General features: G+C 42.5%; 2 protein-coding genes across 6 annotated transcripts in view; one reads left to right on the forward strand and one right to left on the reverse strand.

The window, feature by feature from the left end:
* The window catches only part of PHKB (phosphorylase kinase regulatory subunit beta), a 209,795-nt gene extending 207,336 nt beyond the window's left edge, over nt 1-2,459 (reverse strand). For 4 of the 5 annotated variants that reach the window (XM_073307737.1, XM_073307738.1, XM_073307735.1 and 1 more), the window contains exon 1: nt 2,284-2,458. In XM_073307737.1, coding sequence (XP_073163838.1) covers nt 2,284-2,350 — 67 coding nt within the window. In that variant the 5' untranslated portion in view covers nt 2,351-2,458. Of the gene's footprint in view, nt 1-2,283 lie in introns of all 5 variants that reach the window. The other variant, XM_073307739.1, reaches the window with a different exon arrangement.
* Nucleotides 2,448-13,701, forward strand: part of ITFG1 (integrin alpha FG-GAP repeat containing 1) — a 212,387-nt gene continuing 201,133 nt past the window's right edge. Inside the window, exons 1-3 of the mRNA XM_073307742.1 lie at nt 2,448-2,765; nt 10,533-10,602; nt 11,633-11,775. Of these exons, the coding sequence (XP_073163843.1) occupies nt 2,594-2,765; nt 10,533-10,602; nt 11,633-11,775 (385 nt within the window). The 5' untranslated portion in view covers nt 2,448-2,593. The remainder of the gene's footprint in view (nt 2,766-10,532; nt 10,603-11,632; nt 11,776-13,701) is intronic.

The following is a 13,701-nucleotide window of genomic DNA, read 5'->3' on the forward strand; positions in this document are numbered from 1 at the left end:
ATTAAATAAATCCTTGATCCATAGGCAGCACTGAATTAAAGCTTGGGGAGGCTAGTCCCCACCCCACCCCACTCCCCTGCCTGAGCCCCCTCATGGCCACCAGCCCCACAACTCCTGCTCAGTGCTGGGCAGTGCAAGCACTGGCTCCAGCTGTCTGGAGCCCTGGGCTGCCACCCAGCCCCAGGGGAAAAGTCACAGAACACCAGTAGGAAGCAGGAGTGGGTCTGGGGGCAGAGCATGGGCAGCGCAACACAGGGCTGTTTGGGGAGGCTCAGCCTCCCCTTGCTTGATACCCGCCACCCACGCCTTGATCCAAAAGAAAAGCATTTCTTCTTCCATTAATAGTAAAGATGCAATATTTTGTACTAAAACAAAGCAAGTGATACACATTTAAACAGCTATTGCAACCCAGTAATTTTTAGGCTACAAATAATCTACAGGTTGGTTTCCTTCTGCAGTACTATACCATGATTACAATGCTGAGAATAGTAATTATTTGAATTGGTGTCTCTTCTGTTTTGGTGGGTAAACACACAAAAACAAGCTGTAGTTTTCATAACTGATGTTGAAAACTAGGCCCTGATCCTGCAGACGAAGCTGTGCAGGCAACCCTCTTACACATGTGTGGAATCCTGCTAGGGTCAGTGAGGCTATGTACCAGTCAGATTGCAGGACTGGCCTACTACTGTATTATCTGCAGTACATTCCTACTAATACAACTGTAATCAATCAGTTATTTAATTCATTGGTACTTATAAGTTTTTCCTAGCAAAAATTCACTTTCATACTTTTAAAGTGTAACTGGAGTATGTACAGGTGTCTGCAAGACTGGGGCCTAAATGATATTTCGTTTTCTAGAAGATACTGTAAAATGTGAGTCTCACCCTTCGACTCTAAACTTGAGTCACACTTACTAAATTTTGCACAGAACATTCCATTTAAATACATACTTTGTGTAAACTATTTGTAATTTCCTTTTAAATAAGCAAAAGTGGTTACATTTATTTCAGTCAAGTATATAGTTAAATATGCATTTTCCTTTTAGATAGGAACATTGACTGTAAAATTATGCTCGATTAAAAATGGTCTTGCATGTTTTGTAAGTTTAATTAAGTAGTACTGTGTGGTCAGCATTAAAAGTTGAATTATTCTAATAACTATCTGAATGATTCTACAAATACAGAGCTACAAACAAGCTTTGACAAAACCTAACTTTGTGGGTCACCTTGCGGTGATAACTTCCCTTTAAGGAAAGCAATTTTTAGAGTGTAACAAGTCACTACAAACTATTTTGTTTTTATGGCACTGGTTATTGTACCATCGTGGGCTGCATCCAATACCACCTGTATGGCCCTGAGGATGTCACATGGGCAGCAGCTCTGTGCTGACTGGGACGCAAGTGGCCCATGGGCCACAGGTTGAGAACTACTGGTTTATGGCAATAAATTGTTGAAAAATCCTTGGCTTACCTATCTCAGGGGAGTGGAATGCAAGTCTAATCTGTGGTTCTCAGCAAAATTAGACAAAGCTCATGATTTTGATGTAAGAATATATTAGTGGTTTCAGAATACATTACTGTTCAACAGCTTGTCAAACACAATGATGTGTGAAGCAAACCAGTTTTGCTTACAACATGTGCTAAGCTGAACTTTACTGAAATTTAAATGTCCCATTAAACTCATGAATTTAAAATGTCTCAGCAAAGTTATGCATCAGCAGAGTAGCAGATTTTTTAAATGACCTTCAGATTAATCCAAAAGATTTTATTTCCAAACTAATTGGATCGGTTGCGTTTTTTGTTTTTACAAGGTGTGAGGATGAAAAAGCAAACAAAAGGGTTAAGACTTTGGCTCTAGAAAGGAATCTAAATTTGAGCTACATCTCTGTCAGTTATTGCGATAGCAAGGACACATCCAGCTTAATGGGGAAGTGCACCACAGGGCTGGAGAATGCGAGTTACCATAGCCCTGAACAAGCCTCAGATTTTCGCTCAGACTTGGTCAGCGTTAGGTAAGAAGGTGAGGAGAAAACCGTGCAGCAGCAGTAGCAGCACTTGTGTCTTCAGCTCCGCCGCGGCAGCTGCCCTTTGAGTGAGCTGCGAAGCTGCCGCAGGGCCAAGCAAGCCAGAATAGTGACAGCCGCAGCTGAGGCGGGGGGACGAGAGCTGGGCTCGCCTGAGAGGGGTTAGAGGAACAGGGAACAAGGCGAGCGCCGTTCTCTCAGCGCGGGCACAAGCAAACAGACCCCCGCAGCCCCCTCCCTGTCCAGGAGAAGGGGTCAGACCTGAGCGCTTGGACCGGGCTCGCAGCTCCAACATCCTCCAGCTCACGTCTGCCAGATGCAACGCCATCGCGCGGACGCCCCACCACTACTACTCCCCTCCCCGCGCGCCTTTTCCACCGGAAGAGACCGAGGCGACAGTACGGCTCTGGCCGCCGTTGTTACCCTGGCCGGCCGTAAACACGCCCACGACACTGTCGCAAATGCGGCGTCTAGTCAGTCCCGGAAGCGAAGAGGGGATTGTGACGGCCCCTCCCCCGTTGCCGTAAGTGATGTTGGCGGCGGCCTGCGAGTGGGTTGGAGGTGCTGGAGGATGGGGCGCTGCTACCTGTTTGGTCTGTCCTTGCTCCTGGGGCTGCTGAGGGCTGGCCGGGGGCTGCAGAACGTCACCGCCCAGCTCTTCGGGGCCGAGGCCTTCGGGACCCTGGTGGCCTTCGGGGACTTTAACTCGGATAAGCAGACGGACCTGTTCGTGCTGAGGGGCGGTGAGTGCTGGTGGGGCTGGGCCCCGGGGGACTGGAGAGTGGGTGGGGGGAGGTGGGCGCCCCGACCGCTAGGAGCAGTGGGGTGGGGTGGGGTGAGGTGAGGCTGCCCCCTTAGCAGCAGAGATGGGGCTAGTCCACTGGTTACTGAAACGGCGTGAATGTCATGGATCGTCTCTTCTCTTTTCATACCGCACCTCTCTCTGTGGTCTCTGAGCCCCTCGGCTGGGGAATGGTGCACCCCTCATGGGCAGGCCCATCAATAATGCTTATATAACGTAATAAGGGGGTAAGTACTGGGTGTAACTCTTAAATATTAATGGTCTTGATTCTAACCCAAGTTAATTCCTAATTTTATCTGCGATCATAAAACAGGGTGTGAGTGTTAACAAGTCCTTTGGCCAAGGGCTTCTCATCTCTGTGAAACAATATTCAGAGTAACAGCTGTGTTAGTCTGTATTTGCAAAAAGAAAAGGAGTACTTGTGGCATCTTAGAGACTAATAAATTGGTTAGTCTCTAAGGTGTCACAAGTACTCCTTTTCTTTTTGTGAAACAATATTGACATTTTTGTCAGTCTGGTCAGAGGGAGACTTTTGGACAATATTGTATTATCAGTGGTTTCTGTTCTAAGGCATGTCATTTAATAGTTGTAGTCTTATCCTACAATCAGCATTATACTGAAGGTGCATGTAACAAAAATTAAAGTAATGTTATGTCGTCAAGGGGAATTTGTTCAAGTGGTAGAATGTTTGCTTAGCATGCAACAGGCAGCAGGATTGATGCCCATGTTCTGTGGGCAAATAGAGTGCCCATCTATAAAAAGGGAAATAAGGACAAAATGGGGAATTACAGACCAGTCAATTTAACTTCAGTACCCAAAAAGATAGTGGAGCAAATATTTAAGCAATCAGTTGGCCAACACCTAGAAGATAAAAAGGTGATAAGTAACTGTCAGTATGCATTTGTTAAAAACAAATCAAGTCAAGCGAATCTAATAGCTTTCTTTGACAGGGTAACAAGCCTAATGGGTGGGGGGAAGCTGTAGATATGGTATATCTTGACTTTAGTAAGGCTTTTGATATTGTTTCTGATCACATGACCTTATCAGAAACAAACTAGGGTAATACGGTCAAGATAGAGCTACAGTGGGTGCATAATTGATTGGAAGACCGTTCACAGAGAGTAGTTATCAGTAGTTCACAATCAAGCTGGAAGGGCATATTGAGTGGGGGTCCTGCAGGGATGAGTTCTGGGTCCGGTTCTGTTTAATATCTTCATCAGTGATTTAGATAATGACTTAGAGAGCATACTTACAAAGTTTGCGGATGCTACCAAGATGAGAGGAGTTGCAAGTGCTTTGGAGGATAGGATTAAAATTCAAAATGATCTGGCCAAACTGGAGAGATGGTCTGAAGTAACGAGGATGAAATTCAATCAGGACAAATGCAAAGTTCTCCACTTAGGATGGAACAATCAGTTGCACACATATAAAATGGAAAATGACTACCTAGAAGGAAGTACTGCGGAAAGGGATCTGGGGGGTTATAGTGTATCACAAGCTAAATATGAGTCAACAGTGTAACACTGTTGCAAAAAAAGCAAATATCATTTTGGTATGTATTAGCAGGAGTGCTGTAAGCAAGACACGAGAAGTAATTCTTCCATTCTACTCCATGCTGATTAGGCCTCAGCTGGAGTATGGTGTCCAGTTCTGGGTGCCACATTTTGGGAAAGAGATCGAGAAATTGGAGAAGGTCCAGAGAAGAGCAGCGAAAATGATGAGAGGTCTAGAAAACATGACCTGTGAGGGAAGATTGAAAAAAAAAATGTTTGTTTAGACTGGAGAAGAGAAGGCTGAGGGGGGACATATCAGTTTTCAAGTACATAAAAGGTTGTTACAAGGAGTAGGGAGAAAAATTGTTCTCTTTAACCTCTAAGGATAGGACAAGAAGCAATAGGCTTAAATTGCAGCAAAGGCTGTTTAGGTTGGACAGCAGGAAAAACTTCCTAACTGTCAGGGAGATTAAGCACTGGAATAAATTGCCTAGGGAGGTTGTGGAATCTTCATCATTGGAGATTTTTAAGAGCAGGTTAGACAAGCACCTGTCAGGGATGGTCTATATCAGGGGGCTGGACTAGATGACCTCTCAAGGTCTCTTCCAGTTCTACTATTCTGTGACTTTCCTAAGGCGTAGGAGAAATCTCAAGCGGTGATCATTTTTGTCTTGCTCCTCTGAGGCTTGAAACCATTTACAGCACCTTTTTTGAAAGAACTCTTTAAACACACATGCTTAAGAATTTTAAAATCTTATTAAATACTGTAAGATCATTTAAATTTATTTTTAAATAAACTTAGTGATTTTGAAATGAACTAAATATCTAACTGTGAAGACAGAAAATATACAACATGGGTTGTGGCAAGGCAAGCTTACTTATTGGTCTTGCTAATATATTACCCTATTGTGGGAAGAAGCATCTCTGAGGCTCATAGAGTAAATCACTTTTCATTCAGCTTTGGCCTTTTGAGGTTGCCTTGGGATTCTAGTCTAAACAAACTCTTGGTGTCAAATTGTATAAGTTATGATGGGAAAGTCCACCTGCTGGGGTTAAATTTCATTTAGGCCACACAACAGCTGCCAAATTGTAACAGTGTCCAATCACTACTGCATATTTAGATCAGAATCAAACTACTGATGTTGAGATGAAAGACTTGTTTTCATGCTAAAAAAGGACATTTGGAAATCATGGATACATACAAATGGCAAAATACATAGTTTTCTAATCAAATTTCAGTGTCTTTTGCAGATGCCAACTGCCATGTTAAAAATAGAAGCTTTTGTCCTTCACAGCTATAAGATATTTACACTGCAAATGACTTGAGTCATGTTCTGCTCATTCAACTTTTCAGAAAATTGTTCCCAAATGTACAATGGCAGCAGCAAAGGTGTGAATTAATTTCAAAGTTTAGTTGGATTGTTTAAATACTAGCAGTCCTAAACATGGCTGTATGGAAGTACTCAGCTGGACTATGCAGTGAACAAATTTTATTTTAGAGTTAAAAGGAATACTGATAATTGTGTGATTATATTAGAAGATATTTGATGTTTGGCTCATTATTTTTCAGATATATGTATGTAAACATTAAGGTTTTGCATAAGATGACTAACTTATGGTTGCTTCTGCACAGCAGAATTGCATATACATGTTCCTCTTTTCTGGTTAGGCATTATCTGAAAAAGTCCATCTAAAATAAGTAAATATTGCTATTTCCAATTGGATTATTTGAATTCTCTGAACTTAAAATTTCATTGACACAAGGTTTGCAAAATACTAAAATAACACAGCTTTTTTCACTAATAGTTACCTGAAGACCAGTACAAAGAGGGGGTTGGTGGTCTGGCTGCTATGCATTGGAAGTACTGTAACATTAGAGCTCCAGGAGCCGTGCCAGCTCTAATCATTCTCAGGGTACTTTCAGCGGCCAAGTGTTGCTTCTAGAATGCTGTCTTTGGACGCTAATTGAGGGTCCATTTTCTAGACTAGTTTCAAACTAGAGTGACTGCATGATACCTTGATTCCCGCTCCCCTAGATATATGAAAGGAGAAAGAAATTTCTCTTACACCAGAGCTAAACATAAAAGCTGGCGATACCTGTAGCCTACTGTTTTGGTTTGGTTTTTTCAACTCCAGCCTTCAAGTTATATCATCAGAATAGAGAATAAGTCTAGCTGCTCCTATTGCATCAAGAATATTTAGATCCCAAAGTATGCGGGTGCAACAGCACTGCAAAAACCCAAATTTGGCACTTGTATCTAGCCAATTTTCAGACCCAACATCTCTAATTCTACTGCAGAAATAGAGAAGAAATCTAGCTGCTTCCAGTATGTCAAATAAATCCAGACCTTGGTGCAGCAGTACCACAAAAACCCAGAACAGGCACCTGGATCCTTCTGAATCTAGGCAATTTTTGTCCCTGTAGTTTCACTGACTAAATAGAAAACCCAGGATAGCTGCTCTGATTCTGCTGCAAAAACCTGGATCAAGCATCTGGATGTGACTGAAGCAAGAATGTGCGGTTTTTTTGAGTTAAGTTCACTTCCATTTGAAATGCAGCTCATATTGCCATGGTGAAAAAATATTCCCCTTCTACCTCTTTTGAAGCAAAAGGAAATGCAGGGCTGGCCTTACTTTGAGGAGAACTGAGGCAGCCGCCTCAGGTACCAGACTGGGTACCTGGGGGGGGGGGGGGGGGGCACTACTAGGATTCAGTGTAGAAAATTGTGTCTGCTGGTGGTGCATATGTATTCTCTCTGCTCTAGATGCACAGAGATGGTCGAGTGCTGTGCTGGAGGAAGGAGGGCCCAAGAGACGTAACAGGCAGGCAGGAGAAAAGGTGAGAGAGAATAACAGAAAGCAGAAGGAGCTGCAGGCAGAGAGAGGAAGAGGAACCTCTTATGTACCTCTCTAGCACCCCGAGGAGCCTGGACTGATTAACACCAGCTTCTCAGGGAGCTTCCTGTTTCCTGCTGCTTTCCTGAACCCACTTTGAGGGGAACAGGCAGTCAACTGAAGTAGTAGGAGCCAGTTAGGTCTTAAGACGCTGATATCTTCCCTCACTCAGGCCCTGCTACCAACCTGCTTATTTGTCCCCTTCAATTGACTGTTGAGAGCCACTATAGCTGGCACAGAACAGCAGTCATGACTGAAAGAAGAAAACGCCCCTCTGGGGCAGCATTCAGGAGAAAAAAAGAAAGCAAAGGAAGCTTTTCTATCTAAGGAGGAAGGAGCTCTCCTGAGATACATATACAAAAGTTCACGGTGAGCCTTCCGGCCTCAGTGAGGGTGTGAGTGGTGAGGAGATGCCTGATCTTCCAGTTAGTCAGAGTGCAGGTGAATGGCAGCTACTGCCGCATCCATATCTCCATCTCAAATGGATGTAACCATGCACATTCCTGAAGAAAAGTGTAGATCAGAGAAGAGTGTGGTGGAGGCGCAAGAAACAACTTCTGCTGAGTTTAGTTCCTTAAGTCTAGATGATCCAGGACTGTGGACACTCTTGAGCAGTAGCCTGAGGGACTTCCCTGTACTGCATGGGCCACAGCAAGTGAAAAACTTCATGTTCCCCAAAGACGACGAAAATAGAAGTTTCTATCCAACACATTACTGGTGTGAAATCCCCAATGGTGACAAAGTGGAGAGGCCATGGCTTATGTGTGCAAAAACCCAGAATGCCTCATACTGTTTTTGTTGCAAACTCTTCCAGTCTATTGTTCCAGCCACATTGGGTTCTACAGGAAAAAAGGACTGGAAGAAACTGGCTAGAAATCTGGCATGCCATGAGAAGGCAGCAAATCACCAGAGAGCATTCCATAGGTGGAAAGAGCTTGAGATGAGACTAAGGTTAAAGGCCACCGTAGATGACCAGCATCAAGAAAAGATTGCATCAGAGTCTCTTTACTGGCAAAATGTTCTGAAAAGGCTCGTTGCCATTCTGAGAGTAAAACTTAGCACTGCGTGGCACTTTAGATCAGCTGTATGTGCCAAACAATGGAAACTTTCTTAAAATTGTGGAGCTGATGGCTGAGTTTGATGCCGTACTCCAGGAGCATCTGAGGAGAGTCACCACCCAAGAAATGTACACTCAGCACTACCGTGGAAAAAAAAATTCAAAATGAGATCACACAGTTACTGGCAACAAAAGTCAAACAGAAGATTGTGGCAGATCTGAAGTCAGCAAGATATTAGTCTGTTGTTCTGGACTGCACACCTGACATCAGCCATATGGAACAAATTACTTTAATGGTGCGTTTTGTAACAACAACAGAACCCAGTGAAAATGTCCCTGCAACGGTGACTGTCAGAGAGCATTTTCTAGAATTTATTGACATTGATGATACTACAGGAGCTAGTGTGGCAAATGTGCTTCTTAGAAAGCTGGAAGATACAGGAATTGTGATAGCTGACATGAGAGGTCAGGGCTACGCTAATAGTACCAACATGAGAGGAAAGAAGAGAGGAGTGCAAACACAGGTCCAAGAGTGATACCCTCGAGCTTTTTTTGTCCCATGCAGTTCTCATTCATTGAACTTGGTGGTCAGTGATGCAGCATAAGTTTCTAGTGAGGCTTCTGAATTTGTTAATGTGATTCAAAGCATCTGTGTATTTTTCTCTGCATCAATTCATCGATGGCAAATTTTGAAGCAGCATCTGGGAACATCCTCTCTGACACTGAAATCACTGAGTGCCACGTGATGGGAAAGTCGAGTGGAGGTGATAAACCCTATCAAACGCCAAATTGGGAAGATAGATAATGCCATAATTGCCATTATGGAGGATAATGCTATGACAGGAACTGTTTGTGGGAGAACAGTGGCAGAGGGAAATGGAATCACCAGAAACATACATAACTTCAAATTTCCATGTGGCTCAGTGTTGTGGCATGAAATACTGTTTGAAATAAATGTTGTAAGCAAGAGACTCCAAGGGATTGGTCCTGCTTTGAGCAGGGGGTTGGACTAGATGACTTCCTGAGGTCCCTTCTAACCCTGATATCCTATGATTCTAGCTGTTGACCTTGATATATCTGGAGCAATGGAACAACTGGACAAAGCAAGATGAGGGATTTCAAAACATTCTTAAGAATGCACAGAAGCTGGCAGAGGAACTTTATACTGAAGCTATCTTCCCACCCATTCAAGAATACAAGAGTCACCGAAGAAGAAGACATTTTGATTACGAGGCACGGGATAATCCTATAAGAGACCCCAAACAACAATTCAAAGTTGAATTCTTTAACCGAGTGCTAGATTGTGCAATAGAGTCAGTTGAAGTGTTTCATGCAGCTCAGGAAACACAGCAGTATATTTGGGATGGTGTATGATATTCCAAAACTCCTCACTATTCCTGAAGAATGCAGTGCAGGGCACTAGAGACAGTGTTGACACATGATGACATGCACAATATTGATGCGAGTGATTTAGGTGATGAACTGAAAGCCCTTTCAAGATACATTTCAGCAGGATCAACTCCAAAGGCTGTTCTGGAATATATGTGCACAAATAAGATGACCACCCTCTTTCCAAATGCTTTTGTTGCTCTGTGCATACTTCTAACACTTTCTGTAACAGTTGCCAGTGGAGAACGCAGCTTCTCCAAGCTGAAATTAATAAAAACACATCTACGCTCTACAATGACGCAGGAGAGGCTGGTCGGCCTTGCAACCATCTCAGTAGAGCATGAGCTGATCCAGACTGTGGACCTTTAGGAAGCAGTTCAAATCTTTGCAACCAAGAAGGCACGGAAAGCACCACTTTGATTATTCAAACAGATAAAAATGCCAGTGTTTACCATGCAGACAAGAAAAGTTATGTTTGCTGTTCAGGCATTTGAAAGTTAAGTGTTACTTAAAATTTTTGAACAGGGTATTTTAAGTTGTTCTCCTTTATTGGGTAGGTAGCAGAGCAGTAGCATGAGAGTTGTAGAACAGGAAGAAGAATTGAGACCTTTCAAAGTTTTGGCCCAAGCGAGGAGGCATGGGGGCATCATTTCAGCTCCCCTCCTCAGGTGCCAAAATGTTGTGGGCCGGCCCTGAAGAAATGAGACTTGGTCACCTTTGAATATTTTTTCTTCATTAGCTGGGAGGAGCAATTATATTTGGAGTGCAAACCATCTCAACCATACCTTGTTAAATATTGTGTTCATTCTCATAAAACCAGTATCTAATAGGGTTTATTCGTTCATTTAATGCTATATATTTGCTTCCTTTTTAGGTAATGAATTACTTATCTTTCTGGCAGACCAAAAGGAGCCCTATTTTAAACCCAAAGTCAAGTTGTCAATGTAAGTATTGATACATAATATCTTGATGATGATGTGATGGAAGCATTCATTTTGGTTAAGACTGACTGAATTGGAAGCAAGATTCGGTGGGAGCATGATTAAGATTCTTTCTGCGTTGTTTTTTTGTCTATTTAAGTGTATGATTCAGTTTGTTTGCTAGAATTCAAGCTTAAACTTGAAAGATGAGTTTGCTTAATGATGTCAGGAAAGGCCATTTGGTATTTTCTGTACTTGCCTAAATTTTATGCATCCTCTGAGAGAAGTTGGGGAAATAAGAACTTCGTAATCTATAGGGTTTATGTTTAGTTAGATACATTCCCCTCTCAGCTTCACTTATTTAATAGAGAATATGGGCCTTATTTCCAGTTCCTATGCAAGTGCCCATCTACTGTGTGCACAGAAAACTGAATATCCTTATTTACATCTTTCATATGTGCATGTATGTGCATAACTGTATATGAGTTTGAACAAACTGAGTACTCATGCACAGAATAGGCACACATTTGCACATGCCAACACATGAGTACGGGTGCACTGACATTCAAGCTTCTCATTTAGAAACAAAGCCCAGATACTCAAGGAACAATGTGTGTGTGGACCAAAAGAACGACAGCAGAAAACAAAAGATAGTATGTGAGAAGGAATAAGACACAACAAAGGAGAAAAGATGGGGCTTTCTGAAGCCCCAATCTACAGCTTCGGTCCCAACTGCTTAGACATCATGTTTTATGATCTAGCTACTGGGATCAAACTAGAAGGTTTCCTTGTGTCTATACTAGAGCTTTTAGGGGCCCGCAGTGATAAGTTGCTATACTGTGGGACTAGTAAAGTTTTGCAAGTACTGGGGAGTGTGAGAAGAGTGTCTGCCAAGACTTAGGGCTAAAACTTTCATTCTACAAAATTTCATGTAATATACCCATTGCAAAAAGAAAAGAAATTATTAGTCTATGGATGTTCAATATTTTAGGGGACAACAGATTTTAATCTCACATCCATTTGCACATTTAAATGTTTAATTTTATAATTGTAGAAATCAGGATGTCATAACCAGTGTGGTTCCTGGAGATTATGATGGTGATTCACAAATGGATGTCCTCCTGACAACACAACCACAAAATCATGTCACCGATGAACTATCAGTTATTATTTTCTGGGGACGCAATCAAACATTAGGTAAGTTGGTGCTATTGTTAACTTAATTATTTTTTTATTATTTATAACTTACTAGACAACATAACCATTATTTGTTTATAACAGAAATACTGATTAAACATCTATAGCAGATCTGCAGTTTCACATCTGCATAAAATTTTGTAGTAGAACTACAGTGGGTAGGAGGGTAAAAAAATCAGTCTCTTTATTGTGGAGTAGCAATAGCCAACTCACAGTTCAAGTTGGAGCTATTTTCTTAATATAAACCTTATTTTCTCTACCCCCCCCATCCCTTCTTGCTGCCTCTACCTCCTCCCAACTCCCCCGCATCGACAAGAATAATTATTTTTATCCTAGGCTAAAGTTTATCTCGGGAAGATGCGTAAGAAATAGGATACAGTGTTATGAAAATTTATCTCTCCTTCATTTGTCAACATTATGCTAACATTTTTGGGCTCATGACATTTAATAAAATGGTTTGGTTTAGAAATTCCAAGTTATTCAATTTTTGTTGACCTTGCTGAGAAGCAGCTTTTACGGGGAAGGTTTGGGGAGGGATGGGAAGGCTAAAGAGTCTTTAAGTGCCTTAAAAGCAATATTTAAACAATCAATATTAAAATATTTGTGAAGTATAAATCGAGCTACTACTGACTTCAAGTAGTGTTGCTGCCGGGCTGAGTTACAAGTGCGGGTAATGGATTGTGAAGTAGCAGAGTGTGGAAATGGGTTGGAGCATGTCCAGGAAAGGACATGAGATGACCAGAGGATTTGGGAGGAATATGAAGGGTTGACATGGAGTGAGGTACAAACAGGAAGATGCAGGCCTCCTTGCCAGTTGGCTGAGAGGGGATTTAGGGGACCTTGAAAGCTTGGAGAATGAGAGGCATAGAATGGTGTTAATGGAGAGGTTATATACCTACAGGAGATAGAAGGTGTAGAAGATGGAAGGGCAGGGTACTAGTGCACGCCCAGGAAGTGGGGGACAGAAGATGGGTCCAAATGAAAGTGCAGCGTGAAAGGAAACAATATAACTGACTGCTTTGAGCAGGGATGGACAGAGATATGCCAGGGACAGTTGGATGTAGCGTTTGAGAGGTCTGTGGGGGGAGCAGTGCTGGACACCCAGCCAGTTTACACTTCCACATAGTCTCCTCGTTAATAATTACTCCTTCCAATTTACATTGTGCTACAGTCTTAAACAACACACTGAATAAAGAAAAGAAGTACTTGTGGCACCTTAGAGACTAACAAATTTATTTGAGCATAAGCTTTCGTGAGCTACAGCTCACTTCATCGGATGCGTTCAGTGGAAAATACAGTGGGGAGATTTATATACACAGAGAACATGAAACAATGGGTGTTATCATACACACTGTAAGGAGAGTGATCACTTAAGATGAGCTAATACAAGCAGGAGAGCGGGGCGGGGGAGGAAGAAAACCTTTTGAAGTCACCTACTACAGGACAGGCCCAACAAAGAAAATAACAGAATGCCACTAGCCATCACCTTCAGCCCTCAACTAAAACCTCTCAAACGCATCATCTAGGATCTACAACCTATCCTGAAGGACGACCCATCACTCTCACAGATCTTGGAAGACAGGCCAGTCCTTGCTTACAGACAGCCCCCACAACCTGAAGCAAATACTCACCAGCAACCACAGAATAGAAAACCACTAATCCAGGAACCTATCCTTGCAACAAAGCCCGTTGCCAACTGTGTCCACATATCTATTCAGGGGACACCATCATAGGGCCTAATCACATCAGCCACACTATCAGAGGCTCGTTCACCTGCACATCTACCAATGTGATATATGCCATCATGTGCCAGCAATGCCCCTCTGCCATGTACATTGGGCAAACTGGACAGTCTCTACGTAAAAGAATAAATGGACACAAATCAGACATCAAGAATTATAACATTCATAAACCAGTCGGAGAACA

Source organism: Lepidochelys kempii, chromosome 12 (genome assembly GCF_965140265.1).
Source record: "Lepidochelys kempii isolate rLepKem1 chromosome 12, rLepKem1.hap2, whole genome shotgun sequence".
In the NCBI taxonomy this organism is placed as follows: Eukaryota; Metazoa; Chordata; order Testudines; family Cheloniidae; genus Lepidochelys; species Lepidochelys kempii.